This window comes from Hyperolius riggenbachi, chromosome 6 (genome assembly GCF_040937935.1).
Source record: "Hyperolius riggenbachi isolate aHypRig1 chromosome 6, aHypRig1.pri, whole genome shotgun sequence".
In the NCBI taxonomy this organism is placed as follows: Eukaryota; Metazoa; Chordata; class Amphibia; order Anura; family Hyperoliidae; genus Hyperolius; species Hyperolius riggenbachi.
In genome coordinates, this window is record NC_090651.1 from 233,157,366 (window position 1) to 233,183,506 (window position 26,141).

Here is a 26,141-nt window from a genome sequence, read left to right on the forward strand (position 1 = left end):
AGAGTACCGTGCTGATGGTGATCCTAGGTTGCCGTTTCGTCCTAGGAGAACGAAGAGAGGACATTCTCATGTATAATAAGGGGTTAATGAGAATGCAAGGCCCAAGCATGTTAATGTTTGGTGACAAAGGTACTAATCCTTTCACACCTCCCTCCGCTTGGCACAGATGGACCATGCAGGGACGGAGGAAATGGCACTTGTGCCAGGAGAAAACAAATTTCATGGCACAAGGTGGGTGAAAGGTCTGAAGGGTCAGGTGTGCGGGCAGTGGGAATTGAATGGCAGTGTAAATCTGCTATTGAATGCCACACTCCCAGAATCGATGCACCGATCCAAAGAGTTGTTAAAAGGTACAGTGCAGTACAATGGGTACATGCAAAAGGTGGAGTGTGTGATTCAGGGGTACCTTGTCTTGGTTATGCAGAGTGAGATGGTTCCAGATTGGAGAGGAACGAGCAGGAGGCGTCAATTCTCCTACCAGAGAGATGCAGGGGACAACATCACACTCTGGAGCTACCAACAGAGAGTGCCTCTGAAACAACTATACACACGTAAAGGCTGGAAAGCCGAGGGTTGGTGGTTCTCGAAACAAGAAGAATCGAGATCAAGCCACATTTCCAGGTGACAAAGAGGGTGGGGAGAGCGGTCCCGGGGGAGGGAAAGCCAACACAGGGAACCCCATCCACACTACACGGGTCACAACAGGGGACGATATTACACAGTCCATATGCAGCCGCTTATCCTCATGCTAGTTGGGTAAGTGAAGAGGTACTCGTAATTGAAAGATTGCAGATAGTACCGTCTTCCCGACCTCAGGTACATAGTGTGCCTCAGGACATACGGGGGGGGAAGAGGTCCAATCAGGACAGTTGGGGATATATTTTGTCCGGGAGATGCTAAAAGATCCTGTGCAACTGAGATTGGACAAGGAGAGGTATATCGATTTTTCTGGAGAAGGATCTTTTGCATGGCAGCTTCGAGATGTAACATAGAGTAGATACAAGAAGACCTGGGTACCTTTAGCAGGAAGGTACTCATGCAGCTATAACGCAACATGGAAATCTGCTTTGCCAGGATATGATGAACTGTAGTTATCTGTATTTCTGTTTCTTGAATAAATAACGTAAACTTTGAAGAAGCCTGAGAAAGTCTATCTCCTGCTTGCTGTGTGGAGAGTCAAGTGATCTCACAGTCTGTGAGACGCAAATGTAAGAAGTTAATGGTGTTGAAGCAAGGTGATATAGAACAGGTTCTAACAGCCCCCAGATGTTTATTTATTTTTTGGCAAATATTTATTTTCTTTACAGCGAGGAGAGGGCCAGCACATACCACAACAGGCTGCATCTGAAATGCATACTTTGCATGCAAACTACAGTGGAAGCCAAACTTCCTCCATAGCATAATAAATGTAGCATTTGTTTTGGACGCAGGGCATGCATTTTCAGCCTAATAGAGGTGGTGCATGCCTGAGCGATTAATCAGGCAATTGCAGCATGTTTTTAGGGATGCGCAAACCCCCCCCCCCCTCTTCCTAATTATGCTAGTATGTAACTACCAGGTTAGCTTCTCCCAGTCCGTACTCCTGAGTTTCCTGTTTGCATGGTGAATAATAGTAGTTATGCATATGTTTTGCATCTGAATTAAATGCGAATTGTGCAGATAGCTTATTAGAGGTGCTGCACATGTGAGCTATTGGTCATTTCAGATGCAGCCTGTTGTGGTATGCGCTGGCCCTCTCCTCGCTGTCCATTAAAATGTAAGTTACATATTTTTGCTTAGCTGCTCCCAGGGTTATACATATGTTGTTTTTAATTTAGGTTAGGCCACTTGCCCGGAGGGTTACCTCACCGTGGTGCAAGTGTCCAGTATATTATACCTTGCATGCAAACTATAGCGGAAGCCAAAGTTCCTCCATATCATAATAAATGTAGCATTTGTTTTGGATGCAGAGCATGCATTTTCTGCCTAATAGAGGTGGTGCATGCCTGAGCAATTAACCAGTCAATTGCAGCATGTTTTTAGGGATGCGCACCCCCCCCCTTTTTCCTAATTTATTTTCTTTCGTCTATTTTTCTTTAAATTTTCTCTCCCTCCCTTCCCCGGCCAGCCAATCAGCTGTGATAGGCTTCAGCCTATCACTGCCAATTGCTCCTGTGTCCCACAGGGGGACAGCTGTGTCACACGGCTGTCCCCAGTACAGCGCTGCTGCAGATTGCAGCGCTGTACAAAGTTTATAGACGGCGGTTTCGCAGGCTAACAGTCCCCGAGTGGCGATTGCTGCTGGGAGACTGGAGGCGGAGCTCTGCTCTGCCTACCAAGTAGCCGTCCCCAGGACTTGACGCCAATTGGCGTTAGGCGGTCCTGGGGCTGCCGCTGCGGTCATGCCCATTGGCGTGAGGCAGTCATTAGGTAGTTAATAAAGTAGGCATAGTAGTCATGGTACATGATGCAGCCATTCAGTCACTACCATGATATAGTTCTGTTGAGGTCCTATTTATCATAAAGGACCACTGTCGCGAAAAAGTGTAAAATTTAAAATACATGTAAACACATACCGATAGGAAGTATTTTTCTTCCAGAGTAAAATAAGCCATAAATTGCTTTTCTCCTATGTTGCTGTCACCACAATAGGTAGTAGAAATCTGACAATACCGACAGGTTTTGGCCCAGCTCATCTCCTTATGGTGAGATTCTCAGCATTTTATAGCACATTTTACTCTGGGAGAAATGATATTATTTCTATATTTTCACATGTACATTTTTATAATTTTCGCAATAGTGGTCCTTTAACTGTTGTTCCAGATTTCTGTGTAACATTTGCTAGAAGCTCCACCTATTCAGAACATGATGTATAAGACTTCTGTTTTCTCTATAAGACTATCCAGATGGAGATCCAGAACCTCAAGGACCAAGTCCAGGAGCTGCACCGAGACCTGACAAAGCACCATTCTCTCATCAAGACTGACACCATGAGCGAGATAATTCAGAAGTCTCTGCAGGTGGATGTGCAGATTGCCTCCCAATATTCATTGGTGGAAATGATGAGAACAGCATTTGAGGAGGTCAGTCTAGCTCCACAGTTACTAGATACATGCCTCGATTTACAAAGAATGTGATGGATCTGCAATTTATAATTACTGCTCTCCTTCTGCACCAATTTGGAGCAGCTTTAAAGGGACTCCGAGCAGTGCAGAAACTATGGAAAGATGCATATCATTTTAAAGCTCTTTTTTTCCTCTTTTCAATGATATATAAACCGCTGCCATGCGCCTTTTAGTTTTCTCTATTTTCGCGATTGAAATTGCCGCGGCCGCGATTTCAATCGCGAAAATAGAGAAAACTAAAAGACATAGGATGACGATTTAGGTGTCGCTAGAAAGAGGAGAAAGAGAGCTTTAAAATGATATCCATCTTTCCATAGTTACATTGTATTACACAGGGCGACTTTTTCCTAAAGTCAGCAGCTCCATTCTGCTGAATGGAGCTGCTGACACTGGGGAAAGTGTCGTCCTGTGTAATACAATGTAACTATGGAAAGATGAATATCATTTTAAAGCTCTCTTTCTCCTCTTTCTGGCGACACCTAAATCGTCGTCCTACGCCTTTTAGTTTTCTCTATTTTCGTGATTGAAATCGCGGCCGCGGCAGTTTCAATCGCGAAAATAGCAAAAACTAAAATGCGTAGGGCGGCGGTTTATATATCATTGGAAAGAGGAGAAAGAGAGCTTTAAAATGATATGCATCTTTCCATAGTTTCTGCACTGCTCGGAGTCCCTTTAACTTAAAAATAATAATGCTTTGAAATGACAGTCATTAAAAGCAGTCAATTTCTAACTTAAAAATACCTCACATCCTTTGTGAGTTTTTTTATGGATTAGTAGAGATACTGGAATTTAGCAAAATAGGCTCCTGCTATGTTGCTGCCATTCATGCAGATTGGATTGTGTGCCCGGCTTGTACACCAGAGAACAATGAACAAGGTTACAGAAAAGTGCATTATGAACTTGCTGCACGTTTTACAGTCTTAGCTGGCTGCAAACTGGAATGGAAAGAATTTGAATAACATTCTGTTGGAAAAAGACTTGTGTAGCACTCATCTATGCACAGGGAAATGTTATTACTAAAGTGGACTTTTTTTTTAAGACGAAGAACTGTGTCAAACACACTCAGAGATATGAAGCAGCACTGTATCTCTAGAACATCTCCAACACAGTTGCAGCTAATGCTATTAAGGGCCCGCTTACACTACGCGGGTTTCATTGAGTTGCGTTACCCGTTCTGCATGCAGGATAATAGGAATGAAAGTCCATGGGGCCTAGCACACTTACTCCATCACGTTACGCCGGAAGTTCCCATTTCGCTGCTAAGCTGTTGCAAAGTCAACAGTGCGTTACTAATGGACTTCCGCTTCGAAGGAATGCATGTAAGTCACTGGGCGACGCAAAAAATATGTTAGCGGCAGCAGTGTGGCGCACATGTGCGGACCGACGTGAATACAATGAAGAACCTGGGAATCCCAGTGACCTATTTCCTGTCCAGCAGGGAGTACATCACAGGACAAGGGGCAGTGAAGAACATGCGAGGGGGGGGGGGGGGGGCAGCGCTATGTTGGCGCACTCTGCCGCAGGGTCATATGAATGAAGATTTGTCCATTGCGGTGTGATGTGATGGAGTGGAGCATCATGCCCCAAACTCACTGGCCAGGTGTAAAATCGGCCTGAAATGGAATTGGTGCTCAGAGGGCCATGGCTACAGCAACTTGGACCTTCATATACTAAAGATAGTCAATGAAAAAGTAAGTTTTGCATCATTTTTTTTTTTTTACATGAAACTTTCATATAATTTTAATGCAGATTGTATACAGCTGGGAATTGGGGTAATAAGATGCACTTACTATTGGTATCGATTAGCTCAGTTTAAAGCTGCAAACAAAATGCATTAAAATTGCATGCAGGCCATAAAAATTAGCATCACATTGACCATTTCTATCGTAGTCTTATATTGTAATTGGTACAGGTTACTGCTGCTTCATTTTTGCATTTACGTTTAGCTCTGCAGCAAGGTATTGTTTCCACTAGATGCATTTTTTGTTTTTTGTTTTTCCTGAAGGCAATCTAACATGTTTTTTCACATGCATTAAAAAAATTCTGACAGCCTGCTGCTTTCTTTCAGGGCACCAGATGCCTTTCTGGATTAATTACATTGTTCTGCTGTTTTTTTCACCTTCGATTGTGCATAGTGCTCAGCAAAACATGCGTGGAAAAACCCATGTGTTTTAATTCATACAGGTGGTATGGCTGAACATATATCAGGACCCCAAATGTATTTGTATAGCTGACACACACAGTACAATCTGTCTTTTCTCTTTACACTTGAGCTATAAACTGAGTGCAGTGGAAGAAACTGACTAAGGATAGGTCCACACTAGCACTAAAAGCTGGCATTTCTCTGTCATGCTCATCACTGTATGAGCAATAGGACAATGCCAGCATAGATACAGACATAGGGTACAATGTTGACGTTCACACTGATCTGGGATGTTGATGTTACATTGACGTCATGTTCGTTGGATTGGTTGTTGCTTGCAGTATCTTTGGGCCATTTAACAAGTGTCCCATGGTAATCTTCCATAGAGCAAAGTGGACTCCACACTACTGTTGCTCTAATGTTGAGGTCAAAGGCGTGGCAACAACAATATAGCATCCCATTCCCAACAGCTCTAGCGCTAATGTGGATTTAGGTCAATGCTCGGTTGACTCTAGGTCCGCTGCCCTGCATTTTTTACAGAGTTGGTAGTGGACAGAAAGGAATTGGATGAAGCCAGTAATTCTAAAGGCTGGTCCACACTTACCTGTTTTTGTCATATCCATTTTGCCACTAACATTTCCATAACACACAGATCCCACAAGTACAGTTTTTTTTCCCCAGACAGCAGTGCACTGCACTGCCAATCATATGATGAGTTTTACACATCCACTCTGAAACGGTAGAAGCCAAGGCCAGATTTATACGTTTTCCGCCCCTAGGCCAAGCATGAAGGGGTTCTCCTTCCAAGTGCAGCAGTGCCCCTCCCCTTCCATGTGTAGCCCCCTAAACCATGTGTAACATCCATGTACTGCAGACCCTTTCTTTCATGTCTAATTCCCTTGGGCATCAGCTTCCCTTTTTCGTGTGTTGCTCCCCATTTTCAGCCTTATATTTTATATGTAGCAATGCCCAATATGACACCCAGGTGCTCCCTGTGGGCTGCAGCTACCCAAGGCCTGGGTCTTTGTGGCCTTTCCAGAAATCTGGCCCTGGTAGAAGCCCCTGCTGCAGATCCATGTAGCGGTACAGCGGGTCTGTGCAATACGGATGCATTTCCCCTCCTGCTGGGCCCAGTGCTGTGTGAACTGAGCCTATTTTCTGAAATCCTACCAACCATGGGAATCTGCACTATGGGCAAAATGGGGGATGCCCCTCCTCCCCCTCGGCGGTTAGTCAGCTGCCTAATTTCTGAATTTCCATCCAAAAATACATACCGTATATTTATTTTATTACAAAATTACTTATTTTCAGGAGCTGTGAATCTGTCCACCAAATGTGGTGAGGCTTTGGAACAATCGCACTGCACTGTGTCCAAGAAGATGCTCATACAATATTATGGGCACTTTCCCATAAAGTAGTATTAAAGGACCACATTATACAAACACACTTTCTACAGTGCATTTCCTGGATACAAGCTCAATTGCTTTACATTGCAATTGTTCATGCTATGAAAATAACGTGCACATTAACATGCAGAGGGCATGCTGCTTTAGGCTCAGTTAAATCTTGAGCTGAAAAACGGACACTTTTTGCCCATTTTACTGATAGGATAAAATACATATTGAGGGATCCTATGTTATTGATAGGATCTGTCCACATGTCATTTTACAACACATCCATTGCGGTCAGCAGAATGCAAAGTCCTGACCTGCATGATTTTTGCAGACAACGGATGCATTTCTCACAGAAGTCTATGGTGGAATTGCATTTGCTCTTGACTTCAAATGGACCACAGATGACCAAGCCTTAATCCTGTGTGAACTTAGCCTGAAACAGTCAGTGAAAGACTCTAGCTCTCAGCTGCTAATGTGTTTGATTGGCTCAATTTCAAATCAAATTTGTGTGAACATATTGCTGATCTCTGGCCACAATGTGTCCCTGCAAGTCCCAGTTACAGTCTTCTTCTCTTTAATTTCACTACAGATCTGGGAAGAAACTTACCAACGGGTGGCAAATGAGCAAGAAATTTATGAAGGTAACATAATATGTGTGCTTTTACAGTATTCAGCTGGAATGGTTTATGATTGAATAGAGAAGTCTGGTTTAAAGCACTTAGAAATCTATAGCATAAACCTCTCTCAGTGATATATTTTGCTCTTATGAATAGCTGTACTCATAGCCTATCAAGATGCTAATCTAGGTGGAATGAAAAAGTTCCAGGGCTGGATAACTCGGACTGGGAAGAAATTCTGGAAAATTTTATTAAAATACCAATCTTGGCTAGAGACCGATTGGTACAATTTAAATTTCTCCATAGAACTTATCTCACACCTATGCGCATGCATATTCTTTCATATGTTCTGGAAATGTCCACTTGTATATGGGTTCTGGTCTAAAATCAATGCCCTAATTGATGAAATCCTTCAAACACAGCTGATACTCTCTCCCCTTTTTATTAGGGCTGTTAGATGGTGTTCCACCTGGCAAGCACCCTCAATATCTAATCAGAATACTCTGCTTTTATACCCACAAAGAAATCCTTCGCACTTGGAAATCTGACAAACCCCCTTGCTTTAAAGGGAACCTAAACTGAGAGGGATATGGATGTTTCCTTTTAAACAATACCAGTTGCCCGGCAGTCCTGCTGATCTCTTTGGCTGCAGTACTAGTTGCTGTATTACACACCTGAAACAAGCATGCAGCTAATCCAGTCTGACTTCAGTCAGAGCACCTGATCTGCATGCTTGTTGAGGGGCTGTAGCTAAAAGTATTAGAGACACAGGAGCAGCAGGAGAGTCAGGCAACTGGTATTATTATAAAAGGAAAAATCCATATCCTTCGCAGTTTAGGTTCCCTTTAACTACTGGAAATGCACAATTATGAAAACTCTACCTTTGTATAGTCTGACAGAGGAGTCATAACTGCCCCCAAAGATTTGATAAAGTTTGGGCCCCTTGGTACAATAATGTAGAAGCCCTTCCGTCTGGTCCAGTGGACTAATTGGTCTAAATATACCCTCTTATACGCTTAACAAAGAGGATATTTTGACTATACTATTAAGCGATTTTGACATATGGGAGCTTGCACTGGAGACTCTCTTCTTTCTATCCCTCCCCTTCTTCTCTTTTTCCCTGTCTCTTCGTCCTTCTTCTCTTCTCTTTGATCGCCTTTTTCTGATCGTTGATGTAGCCTAGACTATAATTGATGACGCAAGGACATATACCATATTCAACTGTACCTTTTGCTATTTGTCAATGTTTTATTACACATGCCTGCCCTTTACACATACTGTAATTTTGTATAAACCTCGCTATTTATGACTAATGTGTACTATAATAATGGTGTATTCTCCTTGACTAACTATATGCTGTATCAGCAAAGACTCTTTTGTATCACCTTCCTGCAGTACAGGTTGTAATTCTGTACAGTATTTTTTCTATGCAGAGCTAGCTATAATCTGACCTCAGCATGTTGTAATGAACTGAAGTGCTATTTGCTAGATTTATGTGCTGCATATAAAGTATTGATATTTAACATTTCTTTTGTACCAAATATGAAAAATAGAAAACATAGATTTCCTTAAAGCATTATTAAACAAAAGCCAAAGATCTTACATATTGCATTCCCCCCACTTCTCAAACAGTGGTGCAGGAACCTCCATGGCAGCCACAGGGCTTGCTATTAAAGCATACTGAACATCTGGTTGTTCCTCAGTTCATAAAACTTTTCAAACAAACCTCCCCTTGAGGGAGGTTCGTAATTTGTGTGGGATTTGGGGGGTGCAGCAGGCATTTACTTACCTGCGTGGGGCTGCTCTGTAGAATATATAGAAACCTGCCTTTTCTGTTCTGCAGGTTAAGTTTCCGCGGCGATATCCTCTGCCTGTCCACTCTGTCCACTGCGATGCATACCGGGATATGTAGTTCAAAGACGTGGTTAGATCTCCCAACCAGGAGATGAAAGCACATCAATGGGAAGTATATGTCCCAGCATGCATCGCCGCTGCCGGTGACAAAGGACAAAACTGGGGGAACCTGCGGTTCTGCGGAACGAGCACAATGGAGTGAGAGCCTGCTCCTGCTTTCACCCCCCAAATCCCACACAATTAGCACAATCTTTTGAGAAGTTTTAAAAACTTAATGCACAGTTTCCTTTAAAGTGGTTCCGAGGTGAACTGTTACTCATTGCATAATTGTGTTCCTTTCCTATTGTTTATAGGGCATTCCTCAAGCCAAATACTTTTTTGTTTTTGTTTTAATACTCTAATTCCCTATAAACTAAATAAACCACACCCACAGGTTTTCAGAGAGCCTTGGCAGTAGCAAGGGCTCATGGGAGCTCAGTCTGGGCAGGAGGAGGGGGAGGTATTACTAGCCAGAGATTTCAGAGGCAGAGGGGAGGAGGGGGGATTAGGTTTTTTTCACAGACTGAGTGCTGAAGATGCAGATAAGCCTGCCTCTGTGTAATGTTTACAAACAACATGGCTGCTGTCGTTGTATTACAGGAAGAAATAATCACTTTCTATTAAAGCTGTTTGCAGCTAGATTTGCTGTGTAAACTATCTAAACTTTAGATAAGATATATAGACAAGTTACTTGTTATAGTTAGTTTTTCATCTCGGATCCGCTTTAAGCCCAACTGACAAATGTTGTGGAAGGCAAGGTAGTGATTGGAGCACATTATGGTGGAGGGAATTAGCATGGTTGGTTCTCAAGTCCTCAAGGCTGGAGTTACACTTTTTACACCAGTAATCTAACTTCCTTTTGGCATCCTTTCCTAAGGGCATCAGCCGCCTTACCATTCCAGGTGCAGCACCTTGTTAACTTCCATGTGTAACATCTTTGTACAGAACCCCTTTCTTTGATTCACAACTTCCTTTGGCAGCAGTAACCCTCTCCCAGGTACTGATCCCCATTTTCAGACTCCTTTTTCCGTTTGCAGTCCCCACTTTAATATGCAGAGACTTCTTTTCCATATTCATCCCCCCAAGACCCGGGCCTTTGTTGCCTCTCCAGAAATCTGGAAAGGGTAGCGATGTGGAGTACAATCTGTATAATCAGATGCCACTCCATCAGCAGCAAGAGTAGTCCAGGTACTCACCTGCAGAGACACCCAGCTACAGCTCCTTGGCATTGCCACATTTCATCAGCTTGCAGGCAATCAGGCATTGTATCTGGCTGACCAGTTCCCACCTCTCACACAGCAACAAAAGCAGCACACATCCCAAACTGGTCTATTGTTCTCTGCTGAGCTACTGGCTCCAGCTCTGGACAGGACAATACTTAACAATGCCTGGTATTCGTAATCTACAACTGATAAATGGTAACCACTGTGTTTGTCTAAATGGCAGCTCAACTACATGATCTTCAGCAACTGAAACAAGAAAACGGTTATTTAACCACCATTGCGAAACAGATTGCACCATATGTACGATCCATTGCAAAGGTTAAAGAACGACTAGAGCCCAGGTATGGCAGCTATATAATCTTTAGAAAAAGAATCATTTACAGTTATATGCATTTGTAATAACCTCAGTTTTCACTCATTTAGCCTGGTACTGTTTTTGTCCTTTAATTAAATAGTTTTGTGTTCAATCTTTAGCTTTGCAGGCAGGATGAACTACGGAAAGGCTGCTATTGTACTACCTGTTCCTAGTGCTGTTGTCCTAATTCTCCTTCTCATAATAACTGTCATTTAAAGCCCGTCTCCGGACCTGTAAAGTTCCCATTTGACAGCTCAGTGTCCAAATATTCCACTTTCTTGTTAAATGAGACTTCTGAAGTTAACAATTGTGTTGCTGCTTTGCGCAGTTTTGTCATGCTGTTAGTGGTGATGGTACATAGACTGAAACGGCATCCATGTTCCAGGAAATGGCTGGTGAGGGGGCTCTAGACCAAGTACTATAATGGAGGCTCTACACTACGCAATTTTAAATGAGATGTTTCATTTGATCATCACTTTGAATTGAACAAAAATAAGTACAAAACTAGGGGTGGTGGCAGTTTTGTCAGTTTCCAAACATAATTCTGCTGAAATCGGATCAAAATTGAGCTGTGCAAGGTGGTTTGCAATGACTGCTAGTCAGCAGTCAGTTTTAGATAATGGAGTTAGGATAGTTTCAGAAAGACACATTGCAGTGGGTTGTAACCAATGCTGTTTTGTGCATTGTAATGTGGTGCGATTCACAGTCTATAAACAGTTCACACCTGCTCATCAGTTGTGATGTGATTCAATGGAATGCGTTGTTGAAACACAGAGCATGCACTGTGTTGTAGAACTGCACAAGCTGATGGTGCCCAATGTTAGCCAATAAAGGTGTTCATTAGTCATTTGCTTCTTTGCCTGGGCTACATTGCATGCCAGCGGTTTTAAGTTGCATTATATGTACATTATAGCACAACATAATACACCCCCCCCCCCCCCCCAGTGTAACATTAGACCAGGCATGTCCAAAGTCTGGCCCACCAAGCCTTTTGTGGCAGCCTCCAAAGCTATCTACAGCTAGTAATTCCATGTGGCCTGTAGGCCAAAGCTGTGGTGCCGCATGCAGAGTCCACCTTGTATCGTCACCTGTAGGCTATCAGTTACCACTGTAGCAGTAGCAGCTGCTGATTAGCCACTGCCACTATGCCAGCAGCAGTAACAGCCACTGATTAGCAGATGCCCCCGTACCAGTAGCACTATGCCTACATGCTGAAAGTAAGATGATAACTGCACACGGTATATGGGTTATTTCCCATGGAAATGTTTTATTTGACAAAATGTCACAGGCATAGTGTACCTAACTACAATCAGCAAAAGCTATGTTTAATTTCGCTAATTCAAGAACAATATGGCCCTTGTCCTAAAAGGTTTGGACACCCCTGCATTAGACTTAAACTTATTTATTTTATATCTTATGCACAGGAAAATACAAGCTATTTACTGATTTGCCTACAAAGGGCACGGAAAACATCTCTTTTGTTTGGTTTTCACATGTAACTGCAGGTATATGTGACAGGTGACAGTTATATGAATATTATCGAAATTAGAAAACTGGTTAAGGCTAGGTTCACAGTGGGATGTTGCATTGTGTTCCCTGTATAATTGAAATGCAGCGCAATGGAACAAATAGTCGTTATTCAACCTTGAGGCGGCATACAGTAAAGGATACAGTCAATGAAAAGTATGCTTCACCGCCTATGTTATTGCACACGTTATACAGTAATGAACTGCACTGGGATACTGTAGTGCAATGGTTCCCAGTGTACCGCTTGCACTGTGAATGTTACGTAAACTTACTATTGCAGTGCAACTTTTCTGCATTAAGATGGCCTCATAAAGTCAAAATGCCCCGCTGAGAACGTAGCCTAAGAAACCTGTTAATATGATACTTCGGGCATCAGAGTCAAGAAGATCAAAGCACTTCCTTTCAGCGCAGGCGGCATCCTTGGAAGTACCAAAGCATGCAGTGTTAATTGAAGCTGTGGTTTCCACTACTAAGTGATGCGAATGCGGCTACCTAGCCAGCAAATCCCTATGGGCCAGTACTACTTCCGGGTCGCTATGAAATTCGGCTTCGGCTGATCCGGATAGTTACTATCCGGATTTCACTCAGTAATGCTGTGTGGGCTGGGCAGGGGGTCAAGCTTACCTATCTGACGTCTTCTTCGCTCGTCCCTCGGCGCCTCCCACGATGCGTTCCAATCCGCCGTCACATGATTACAAACACTTCCTCCTTCCGGATTGAAGGAGGAAGTGTTTGTAGTCACGTGACGCCGCGTGGAACGCATCGTGGGAGGCGCCGAGGGACGAGCGAAGAAGACGTCAGATAGGTAAGCTTGACCCAGCCGCCCAGCCCACACAGCATTACTGGGTGAAATCCGGATAGTAACTATCCGGATCAGCCGAAGCCGAATTTCATAGCGACCCGGAAGTAGTACTGGCCCATAGGGATTTGCTGGCTAGGTAGCCGCATTCGCATCACTTAGTAGTGAAAATGGGCCCTTAGTGTTTCAAGTAGCAGCAGTGAGGTTACGGTTCCAAGTTGCAGCAGTGAGGTTACTGTTACAAGTAGCAGAAGTGAGGTTACTGTTACAAGTACCAGCAGTGAGGTTACTGTTACAAGTAGCAGCAGTGAGGTTACTGTTACAAGTAGCAGCAGTGAGGTTACTGTTACAGGTAGCAGCAGTGAGGTTACTGTTACAAGTAGCAGCAGTGAGGTTACTGTTACAAGTAGCAGAAGTGAGGTTACTGTTACAAGTACCAGCAGTGAGGTTACTGTTACAGGTAGCAGCAGTGAGGTTACTGCTACAAGTAGCAGCAGTGAGGTTACTGTTACAGGTAGCAGCAGTGAGGTTACTGTTACAAGTAGCAGCAGTGAGGTTACTGTTACAAGTAGCAGCAGTGAGGGTACTGTTACAGGTAGCAGCAGTGAGGTTACTGTTACAAGTAGCAGCAGTGAGGTTACTGTTACAAGTAGCAGCAGTGAGGGTACTGTTACAAGTAGCAGCAGTGAGGTTACTGTTACAGGTAGCAGCAGTGAGGTTACTGTTACAAGTAGCAGAAGTGAGGTTACTGTTACAAGTACCAGCAGTGAGGTTACTGTTACAGGTAGCAGCAGTGAGGTTACTGTTACAAGTAGCAGCAGTGAGGTTACTGTTACAAGTAGCAGCAGTGAGGTTACTGTTACAAGTAGCAGCAGTCAGATTACTGTTACAAGTAGCAGCAATGAGGTTAGTGTTAGGAGTAGCAGGAGTTGGAGGGATAGTGTGAAAGGAGGCATCAGGAGACAAGCATGATGCAAGCATTATGTTTTCAATAATATATCAATAATAACAAATTATGGATAATAATACTATCTGCAGCTCACACCAAACTTTTTAGCATCCATACTAAATGTATGCAAGAAAATGTGTAGAATAACAGGAGCTAAGAGTTGTGCTGTGATTACCATGCAATAATTAGGAGGGTTTAGAACCTCTACAATTTTTTTTTATTGCTGCCTGTGTCCTTGTTGCTGAGATCTCTATGCAGATCCTTTGCAGGACAGGCCCTTCAATAGATGCAAACTGGGCAATGGACCAGGGCCCCTTGGGAACTACTTGGAAGAGCGTAGCTCTCAAGTCACATAGCATACTTGTTCCCAATACTGGATAAGACTCGAGAGAGGCTAGGTGTGGACATAAGATGGCCTGAAGTGGCGGCCCTGCCAACGCGTCCGAGACAATTCGCCGCTGGGAGACTTGGGCACAGGATACAGTCGGTACATGGCTTATCCTGCTGCTGCACAAGTTCCCAAAGGCGTTATATACTATTCCCCCTCTAGGTCTACGTGGATAGTGGCGAATGATGTAATCCGGCTTCCAGCAATTGTTTTTAAAGTAACTTCAGCTCTGTCTTCTGATGGCGCAGAAGTTACTGACTGTGCGCTGCTATAGCTGTAATTCCTATTACGGTCTATGGTGGAGCCGGCTGCGCCCAAGTCTCCTGCGCTGCATTTGCAGTGTTCGCTGCCAACATGTATTACCATGTGTTAAACTGATGCTTCTCTTTTGCATTTGGTTTTCATTCAGAGCAAATCTAATGTATTTCAACGGCATGCTGATTTCGTGTGCAATTTATACATACAGTATATATATATATATATATATTATACTAAAAATTTTAAAATTAATAAACTTTCACTATGTTGTCTATATTATTTAGATTGAAAGAACCTCGAGAGCTAAAGGATGATTTAACAGAGAAAATCTTTGAGGATACTTCATTAATGGAGCTGCATTGCAGGTAATAATGCTTCCAGCAAGCTACATAGCAGGTAATAATGCCCTCAGCTGCATAGCAGGTAATAATGCTCCCAGTAAGCTACATAGCAGGTAATAATGCCCTCAGCTGCATAGCAGGTAATAATGCTCCCAGTAAGCTACATAGCAGGTAATAATGCCCTCAGCTGCATAGCAGGTAATAATGCTCGCAGTAAGCTGCATAGCAGGTAATAATGCCCTCAGCTGCATAGCAGGTAATAATGCTCGCAGTAAGCTGCATAGCAGGTAATAATGCCCTCAGCTGCATAGCAGGTAATAATGCTCCCAGTAAGCTACATAGCAGGTAATAATGCCCTCAGCTGCATAGCAGGTAATAATGCCCTCAGCTGCATAGCAGGTAATAATGCCCTCAGCTGCATAGCAGGTAATAATGCTCCCAGTAAGCTACAAAGCAGGTAATAATGCCCTCAGCTGCGTAGCAGGTAATAATGCACTTAGCTGCATTGAATATAATAATGCCCCCAGTCAGCTGCATAGCAGATTTTAATAATCTCAGACTGCTGAAGGTAATAATGCCCTTAGTCAGTTACATAGAAGGTAATAGTGTCCCCGGTCAGCTGGACAGTAAGTAATAATGCCCTCAGTCAGTTACATAGAAGGTAATAATGTCCCCAATTAGCTGCACAGCAGTAGGTAATAGTACCCTCAGTAAGCTGCACAGCAGGTAAAAATGCCTCCAGTAAGCTGCATAGCAGATAATGCCTCTAGTAAGCTGCATAGCAGATAATTATGCCATCAGTCAGCTGCATAGTAGTTAATAATGCCCTCAGTCAGCTGCATAACAGGTAATAATGCTCCCAGTAAGCTGCACCAGAGGCGGCCTTAGAGTACGCGGGCCCTGGGGCAAGTGTAATATGCCGCGGCCTAGAGACACAGATATGCTGTAGATACACACACACATGCTTTATACACACACACACACACACACGACATTTGTCTTCTGCCATCAGCCAATCCAGCACATGACTTTTCACCTTCGTTACACAGTAGCTGTGCCTGTCTTTTACCTTATGGAGAAGGTGGGGGGAGGCCAGTGTCTCTGCCTTTTCTTTCACACAGGAGCTCCCTCCATATACAGACTCCCTTCCCCCTGATCCCCCAGCATTGGCTAATGGGAAAGTGGTGCTGCTGCTATTGGCCAGTCACCCCCTGCTTGCTGCTTCGTGACAAGGTACTGTCAGGGAGGAATCCGAGGCCCCTTCAGAGGATGCGGGGCCTTCTTCAGGCGTGGGGCCTGGGGCAATTGCCCCACCCAAAGGCAGCCTCTGAGCTGCACAGCAGGTAATAATTTCCCTAGTCAGCTGCACAGTAGGTAATAATGTTCCGAGTAAGCTGCATAGCAGGCAATAATGCCTCCAGTAAGCTGCATATAAGGTAATAATGCATATGCAGGTGAGGGAGGTTCAGAGAGGGTCAGCACTACACACGGCTAATTCTGGGTGGGTCGGCATGATACCCCTTGAAAGACAATCCCACGGTAGTAAACTGCGTGCTCAGGATATGTACATAAGATAATCTTGTATGCTTAAAGGGAACCTAAACTGAGAAGGATATGGATATTTCCTCTTAAAACAATACCTGTTGCCTGACTCTCCTGCTGATCCTGTGTCTCTAATACTTTTAGCCACAGCCCCTGAACAAGCATGCATATCAGGTGCTCTGACTGAAGTCAGACTGGATTACTGCATGCTTGTTTCAGGTCTGTGATTCAGCCACTACTTTGGTCAAAGAGATCAGCAGGACTGCCAAGCAACTGGTATTGTTTATAAGGAAACATCCATATCACTCTCAGTTAAGGTTCCCTTTAAGGAAGAAAGGAGAAACATCCGGCACTGCAATAAACGTATTGTGCTTTTATTCTGTTCAGACTGTGATCATAAAGATGCATACAATGTACTTGTCAGCCTGCCCGATTTGCACCCTGCACCCGCTGCCACACACCCACGGTAGGACTGTATTGTTTGCCATTTATTTGCTGACAAGTACATTTTATGCATCTTTATGATCACAGTCTGAACAGAATAAAAGCACAATACGTTTACTGCAGTGCCGGATGTTTCTCCTTTCTTCCTTAAGCATATAAGGTAATAATGCTCCCAGTAAGCTGCATAGCAGGTAATAATGCCCTCAGCTGCATTGCAAGTAATAATGCCCTCAGTCAGCTGCAGAGCAGGTAATAATGCCCCCAGTCAGTTGCATAGCAGGTAATAATGCCCTCAGTAAGCTGCACAGCAGGTAATAATGACACCATTCAGTTGCATAGCAGGTAATATTGCCCCCCGTCAGGTGCACAGCAGCAGGTAATAATGCCCCCTTCAGTTGCATAGCAGGTAATATTGCCCCCCGTCAGGTGCACAGCAGCAGGTAATATTGCCCCCCCCCCCCCCCCCCCGTCAGCTGTACAGCAGGTAATAATGCCTTCAGTAGCTGCACAGCAGGTAATAATGCCCTCAGCTGCATAGCAGGTAAATTGTGTGTGAGCCTCCTAAATCTAATTGGTAAGTACCAGTTAATCTAAAGGCCCGTACACACGCCTGGGTAAGACGGCTGATAACAACCGCCGTGGATCAACTCGATGGCGATGGCTGATCGCATTGTCTGTGCCACTTCCCCTACCCGCGGCGTGATGTCACTCATGCGCCGCTACGTTGTCCTTCTACACAGCAATAGAACACTTTGTCAACAACATAGCTGATACACATCTGTACACGCTGACCAGGAATGTCGCCCTAGGGAATCAGGTCCTGATCCCCGACGGGCGATGTGTGTATGCGAATACTTGTTTGCTGTGTGATAAACAGAAACCATTTCTACATAGTTTGTATTCAAGGTAAATATTTTTGTTACTAAACATAGTAAATATGTCATATCCACTTCCTGTAACAGGAATGTGTCAGGCAGATAAGTTAGAGTTTCAGGAATTAGTGGCACAGTGCAACTCACGCTTTTATGGTGGTAAATCTGGCTTCCTTCCCACAAAGCAGCTACAGAACATGCCACATCATAATGAATAATAGCATAAGCACCTTGTGATGATAAGAATCCTCTCTAATAGCCTGGAAGGAGAGTGCAAAGTGTTAGCTGAGGACAGCCTAATGGATGGCTGCTGCTGGCATGTGACACCGGAGTCATGTGATCATTTCTACATTTCTAGCTCATTTCTGCACAAATAATATACTTGATCTTGCCTCTATCACTAATGCAATTATTATAATGCATTGTTAACTTTGCGTCCTTGAGAGATCTGACAAGCAGGGCTGAACTAACCTACATCCCATAGACTTTACTATCCCCTCCCTAACGCTAACCCTCCTGCCTATGCGTTTGTCAATGAATGTAGGAAGATTTGACGGGTAGGTTATTTCGTTGACAGAACGGCGCTGCCATAGGAGCAAAGGGGGCAATTGCCCCAGAGCCCCCAACTTCTGCAGGGGCCCGCGCCGTCGACCCTACTAAATTCTGCCTGTGTCGCCCCCCCCCCCCCTCGCACTGCTCCCCGGGGCCCTTGCGTGACAAGCCACAGCAGTAATTAATCTGTCCTAGCGGGCGGCGGCTACACAGTCCGGGCACTCTTTCCACACAGTCCTCCTCCTTCTCTATTACCCGTCACGTGTTTACGCATAACACGCACGGGGTCTTAGAGAAAGAAGAGGACAGCGTAGAAAGAGTGTCTGGACTATGTAGCTGCCTCCGCCTGCTGGGGCAGGTTAATCACTGCTGCGGCTTGTCACACAAGGGCCCTGGGGAGCAGAGGGTAAAGGTCATTGCCGTGGGGGGAGGGGGGGGGGGTATTTCAGGCATGGGGCCCCCAATTCAGTTTGCCCCAAATCCCCTTAAACCGGCCCTGCTGGTGAGGTCCCCGGTATCCTCTTGGTCCCTTTCGTGGTCAGCTCCGGTAATCTGACGACTTCGGCTCAAATGACACTGTTCGCTGTAAGCGTCCTGCACATGCGAGGTTCTCTAAAGATTGAATCGCACATGTGCAGGCCGCTTATGGTGACTGGCTAAAGACGCGCCAGGTGCCTGCACGGGCCGCACATGCGCGACTTCAGCCGAGGTCGCTGCATTACCGGAGCTGCCAGTGGGGCCACGAAAGGGACCAAGAGGATGCCGTGGGACCTTGTGGGCTACAGGGAGCTGGAGGAAGCCCCTGGTAAATCCAGATTTTCAATTTCTGCCTCTGCTCAGGGTCCTTTAGACATGTGTGTTTTGGGATGTGGGAGGAAACCAGAGTGCCTGAAGGAAACCCACATAGACACAAGGAGACAAACTCTGTGCAGATAGTGCTCTGGCTCGGATTCAAACGGGACCCAGTGCTGCAAATTGAGTGCTATCCACTTTGCCCACTGTGTCCATGATGTCTGGTTACGTTTCCATGTAACACGATTTCACTATCCATTTCAGACTAAACCCTTAGCAATGAATATCATTGATCAGACTGTCTTCTCAGGCAGTGAAATTAAAGATTTGCAGTTGCCTTAGCAGCGTTAATTTTTACCGAGATGAATTTTAAAAATATTTTTGTACTGACTGCTGATGTTTTTTTCTATTCTAGAAATGACTTAACCGTTAGCGCAGAAGATGAGCATGAAAAACCTCCAGAGTTAAAGTTCGATAACAGAACCTTGAACCTGCTCAATGAAGATGATTTATTGAAAAGAAAAGACTATTACAGGTTGAAAACGAATGTCCCATCTCGGAAGGGTTTAAGTACATAAAGGTGTTACTAAATTTCCAGGGCAGCCAAGCTGTCTGTTATAGCGTGTGCACATCAACAGCTCTGACATATATCCTTAGCAGAATGTTCCATCACGGACTGTTCTCTTGATTTGCTGTCAAGTGAACCTAACCTCTTAAAATAAAAGTTAAGGGATAGCTTTGATGCAAACTTGAAGAGCTTAGGTTCACTTTAAGCTATGATCACACTTTATATCTTCCTCAGCCAAAACGATTGTTAGTAATTGCATCAGTCGAAGATATACAGTTTGAATAGATGTCCCCAGCACTTTTGACGAGGTCATTAGCAATCTGCCAAGTTCACTAGTGACCAACAGCTACTGAACTTGCATTGATAGTTTTGTAATAAGGTGGCCTCTCGCTCACCATTCCTCCCTCCCCCATGGAACAGGACAGCTTGTACAGCTATCAGCTAAGCAGCATGTCTGTACAGTGCTTCCTTAACAGTCTCCCGAAACAAATCTCTAACAATAATTTTGGGCTACAATAATATAAAGTGTGTATGTAGATTTACTTGCCAGTCTGTGCTGCATGAGCCCCACCTCACTGCTTGTATTAGTGTCTATTGGAAGTGCAGGCATGCATTGCCACTGACATCACACTGCAGGCTCTGCACCAATCATTAGATAAGAATGGAATATATAAGACCCAAGTGCTAATGAAACCCCCAGCTCCCTTCAAAACCCAAGAGGGATGACATTTAGAAATCTTGTAGTACCAAGAAAGGCATCATTATTAACTCCCTTAAAGAGAAACTCCAACCAAGAATTGAACTTTTTCCCAATCAGTAGCTGATACCCCATTTTACATGAGAAAGACAATGATTTTCACAAACAGACCATCAGGGGGCGCTGTGTGACTGATTTTGTGCTGAAATCCCTCCCACAAGAACCTCTGAAGACCGCGGTACTGCTGGCAAACAGCCACAATGTAACAATGTTCAGAGACAGGAAACAGCTGTTATTAGCTGTCTAACAGCCAGAGCAGCTAGAAACAGCTAAATAACCTGCCCACAGTAACAATGTCTCCATGTAATAAATGTCAGAATGTGAATCTGGGAGAGGAAAGATTTTACAATGAGCAAACACTGACTAAATCATTTATACATAATTATGGTAAAAAATGAAGCACTTTTTTTACTACATTATTTTCACTGGAGTTCCTCTTTAAGACCGCTCCACGCCCATGGGCGAGGCCGCGGTGGCAGCCGCAGGACCGCCTAACGCCGATTGGCGTCAAGTCCTGGGGCTGCAGTTTGCAAATCGCTGTGCAGGATGCGCTCGCATCTCCTTTTCAGTCTCTGAGCGTAATCGCCGTGTATTTACATGTACAGCGCTGCAATCGGCAGCAGCGCTGTACTGGGGACAGCCGTGTGACACTCCTGAACCTGGGGAGTGATCGGCTGTCATAGGATGAAGCCTATGATAGCTGATCACCCTGATTGGCTGGCAGGGGGGGGGGAGGAGGGAGCAGGGGATTCAAAATAAAAAAACTAACTTTTTATTCAATAATAACATAAATATTTATTTAAAAAAATAAACAACTGTGGAGTGGTCAGACCCCCCCCCCCCCAACAGAGAGCTCTGTTGAGGGGGAAGGGGGGGGGGTCACTTGTGTGCTGTGTTGCATGGCCCTGCAGCTTGGCCTTAAAGCTGCAGTGGCCAATTAATAAAAAAACCAACCTGGTCTTTAGGGGGGTTTAGCACTGTGGTCCTGAAGTGGTTAAAGGGAATCTGAAGTCAAAATAAACTTATGATATAATGAATTGTATGTGTAGTACAGCTAAGAAATAGAACAAAGAAAAGAGTCTCATATTGTTTTCACTACAGGAAGAGTTAAGAAACTTCAGCTGTTATCTATGCAAAAGAGCTCAATGTAAGTCCCCGGCAGAAAAACCGACGGCTTCTTATCAGAGGTTGCGGTCTTTCCGGGGAAGAAAAAAAAAGTTTCCCGTCCTTCTTATGCTTCCTGGAAACGAGAGCATTCGCTTCCAGGACAAAACATTTTTTTTTTCTCTGTGGCACATTGTGGCTAAATAGTAAAACTACATCCACATACATTTTTTATTAAATAAACACATACTATTACATTTAAAGTTAATCTCCCACACCAAAAATTACCCAAACAAAATTTTTAATTAAAAAAAAAAAATGACACTGAAAAAAAAACAAAACAACATAAATAGTTACCTAAGGGTGTGAACTTTTTTTAATATGCATGTCAAGAGAGTATATTATTATAATTTTTGAAAGTATAAGCTTGTAAATAGTGATGGACGCAAATTGAAAAAATGCACCTTTATTTCCAAATAAAATATTGGCACCATAAATTATGATAGGGACATCATTTCAACGGCGTACTAACCGGGACAAATGGGCAAATAAAGTACATGGGTTTTAATTACGGTAGCATGTATTACCGTATTTTTCGGAATATAAGATGCACTTTTTCTTCCCCAAAACTGGGGGGTAGAAGTGGGTGCGTCTTATATTCTAAAGGTACGGTATTTTGGCCCCAAAACATACCTACCGGATCCTGCCGCCGTGATCCTCTCCTCCTTCATCTGACTGCCGTCATCCAAGGGTCGCAGCAACCGTCATCTGAAGGTCCCATTAGCTGTCATAAGAGGGTCCAGCAATCCCATCCAGTATCCCCGCTCTTAAGTGTCACAGCCGCCAGCTCCTCTTCACTGCAGTCTTGTATGCAGACTGCAGCCTCGCGGTGATCACACGCTGCCGCCCCGCCGACTGCCTTCATAGTTACGGTGTCCTCTTCTTAGTTACAGTGCCCCCTTCTGTGTGACAAACAGCGCAAGTGCGCCTGACGTCATGCGTGACCCCTTATTTTTGCCCTCTAAATCTAGGTGCGTCTTATATCGCCCCTGAGGAAACTATAGCAGTGAAACCGGTCGGGCGAGGCGGACGTGTGGCTGGATGGCGTCCTGTGATATTTATATGCTGTATACTGCACTGGGTCCCTGTCACAAGGGCCCTGATGTGAGTGACTTTTATTGCATTGTTTTTAATCTTTTTTACATTAAAAATAACATTGATACACTTAAATGAGTATACTATTTTCTTTCATGCACACTTTGGAGAATCATTGCTTGTGAGAGCCTGTGAATTATTGCTGATTTTCGCATATGTGGAGAGGAGGCCAGCTGGGGAAGATACTGACCGCTGACCTTATGATGCCATGTTGCAGACCCTGTAATTAAGGTCTGTTACAATTTAGTAAACGCATTTAATCTTATGGTGCTTGTGGTGGTGGATATATCGATTAGCGCTGAAGGTTTACATAGACGTCTTATATGGCGGAGCGTCTTATATTCCAAAAAATACGGTAATTTCAAAATATAATGGCCAAAAACTGAAATAATTATTTTTTCCATTTCTTTCTTACTCTTTCTGTTAAAATGGATTTAGAATAAAATAATTCTTAGCAAAATGTACCACTCAAAGAAAGCCTAAATGGTGGCAGAAAAAACACGATATAGATCATTTCAGTGTGATAAATAGTGATAAAGTTATTGGCGAATGAATGGGAGGTGAAAGTTGCTCGGATGCATAAGGTGAAACAACACTGTAGGCTGAAGTGGTTTATTATCTGTACTACACATACAATTCATTATATCATAAGGTGTTTTTTTTTCACTTCAGTGTCACTTTAAAACAAAGCAGCTCCAACTGGACACCTTTTTTGTGTACCCTGAGGGGGGGTACTTGGGATGGGTTCAGGGGATACTTTCGTTGTCGTAGTTTAACCACTTCAGGATTCTGCATACGCATAAGTACGCCCCTGAATCCTGAAGCAGTTTCCATGGAAAACGGCCGCTTGAACGAGCGGCCGTTCCATGTCAGTTCACGGAGGGTGTCGCCGTGAACACCCTGCGAGCCTCCGATCGCGGCTCGCAGGGTAAATGTAAACAGGCGGGGAAGATCTTCCCCGCTGTTTACATACATACGGCGCTGCTGCGCAACAGCGCCGTGACGGAGATCGGTGATCCCCGGCCTCTGATTGGCCGGGGATCGCCGGCATCTGATAGGCTAAAGCCTATCCTATCCGGCGCAGGACGGCTTTCCGTCCTGCGCCGCACACAGAGGACGGGAGAGGGAGGGAAGGATGCAGAGGGGGAAGGAGTGCTGCGGAGGGGGGCTTTGAGGAGCCCCCCCCCAGCTAGACACAGCAGCGCTGCGGCGATCAGACCCCCACAGCAGGACATCCCCCTAGTGGGGAAAAAAGGGGGGAAGTCTGATCGCCCTGCCTGATTTCTGATCTGTGCTGCGGGCTGAAGAGCCCCCGCAGCACAGATCAGCCAAACCACCCGGAATCCGGAAGTGGTTAATTACAGTGAGTTTAGGGATTCAAAAAAATGATAAAGGATTTATAAATAATGTTAGAAGTAGAGAGTCGGCACTAAATGCTTTGGCAGGAGCAGATGTCAACTTGCATGTCCTGTTCCCTGTGGCGTGAATGGTGTGATGTCAACTTGCATGCCCTGTTACTGTTGCATGCATGGTGTGATTTCAATTTGCATCTCCTTTCACTGTGGCGTGCATGGTGTGAAGTTGCACTCAATTGCTTCAAGGAGAGTGAACACAGCACCAAGTGTTCGTGGCTGTTAGGCAGGTATCTTACTGTAACCTCACTGGTATGCCTGTGCTAATGTCCTTTGCATAAACAAGCAGTGGCTTGGTGCCTCAATAAGTATACTACTTGACTAAAAATGTAAATGAATGTTTAAAATGCATTTGTACACAAATATGGAGTACTTTAAACAAATATATCTGTGCCATGGGGTTCTTGAGATAATGTTATTCACAACACGAGGGTACTCAACAAACACCATCTTTCATAAAGGGATACATGTTCTAAGAAGGTTGATAAACACGATTCTAGAAGGTGTGTCATGTTCCACAGAGCAGAGTCTTTGCATTTAAAGAGAACCAGAGATGAAGCACCCTCATGTATTTTATTACATTTATCAGTGGGAACATGACAGTAAACACCTACCCTGCTTTTAGTTTTATTCTTCTCAGTCTAATCTATCTGTTATCAACTGTGATAAGAGTCCACCGACTATTCAGTTGAGGTTTGACCTGGAATAATTATAGCTGAGTCACTCTTCTGTGGAGTCTTTTCAAGCCCAAGCCTGCCACCTCCTGGATCAGATTTCATACTCAGAGCTGTTGACATGGGAGGGGCTGCTGCTGCCGTGAAAGAAGTTCTGAAACAGTGTATCTGTGTGCAGCCTGTCATTATCTACTGTATGCAGTTTCATTTCTATGAGAGACACTTCCTACAGGCAGCCACACAGCATACCAGAATAATAGTTGAAAGCACACAGATGAAAGCCTGCTGCAGCAGCCCTGCTTGTCTATAGTCTCACAGAGGCTAGACAGCACATCCAGAACAGTTTATAACCTGGAAGCAGAAGAGATATGAGCCGGCAGCCATATTGGATATTTCCTGGAGCAATAATGGATAAAAACCACTTAAAAAGGCACACCAGAGCGGTGAAATTATCAGGTAGAGCATTTATTCTTTACAAGCTATCAACTGATATGTTAATTTTGTGTGAATCGTTCATCTCTGGTTCCCTTTAAGTACATAACTGTTTAGTTACGCTTTAGCCCATAGACTGCTGCGAAAGTCTATAGGTGGTCTGTGTTTTCACATCCATACGCCACAGACATCTAAAGGCATTTTAGTACAAAATTATTTCTGTCTGCAGCAGACATCCATAGGCATTTTTGTGTTCCCATATCTCTTTGCCACGGACGTCTAAAAGGTGTTTAGTACAAAGTTTTGGCTCAGAGTCAACTTTCTACTTTACTTGAAATATGCAAAGTTGATGTGATTATGCAAATGCTACTGCACATCTATGCAGCTTGAAAATGGACCAATCAAATGCTTTCACTGCAAGATTGGATTAGTCAATTTTATAATAGATTTTTATAATTAGCATAATTATGTATCATAATTCTTAAATATCTCAAATGTATTTGCACCACAGTGACAATCCCTACTGACTGACTAATGTTGACTTTGGTACATGTAGATTTGGCCAAGACATTTCATAAATACAATTCAAACTAAGCTTGCACTGGTGTGTAGCTTTAAAGAAACTCTGTAACAAAATGTTCAGCCTTATTTCTTCTATCCTATAAGTTCCTATACCTGTTCTAATGTGGTCTGGATTACTGCAGCCTTTTCTATTTGCACTGTCTCTGTAATATATCTAATCTTCTTTTCTTTGTCAAGCTTTGTTGACCCAGGGAGGAATGGGCTGCCTCTGTTGTAATTGGGACAAGTTATGCACGCCCCCTCCAGGCTCCGTGTGCTTTGTTT

At 44.0% G+C, this 26,141-nt stretch overlaps 1 protein-coding gene across 9 annotated transcripts in view; it reads left to right on the forward strand.

The window, feature by feature from the left end:
* Nucleotides 1-22,852, forward strand: part of RNF207 (ring finger protein 207) — a 128,957-nt gene extending 106,105 nt beyond the window's left edge. For all 9 annotated transcript variants that reach the window (XM_068240514.1, XM_068240509.1, XM_068240512.1 and 6 more), the window contains 5 exons: nucleotides 2,877-3,062; nucleotides 7,231-7,282; nucleotides 10,598-10,715; nucleotides 14,935-15,015; nucleotides 19,609-22,852. In XM_068240514.1, coding sequence (XP_068096615.1) covers nucleotides 2,877-3,062; nucleotides 7,231-7,282; nucleotides 10,598-10,715; nucleotides 14,935-15,015; nucleotides 19,609-19,771 — 600 coding nt within the window. In that variant the 3' untranslated portion in view covers nucleotides 19,772-22,852. The remainder of the gene's footprint in view (nucleotides 1-2,876; nucleotides 3,063-7,230; nucleotides 7,283-10,597; nucleotides 10,716-14,934; nucleotides 15,016-19,608) is intronic.
* Nucleotides 22,853-26,141: the final 3,289 nt, after the last annotated feature.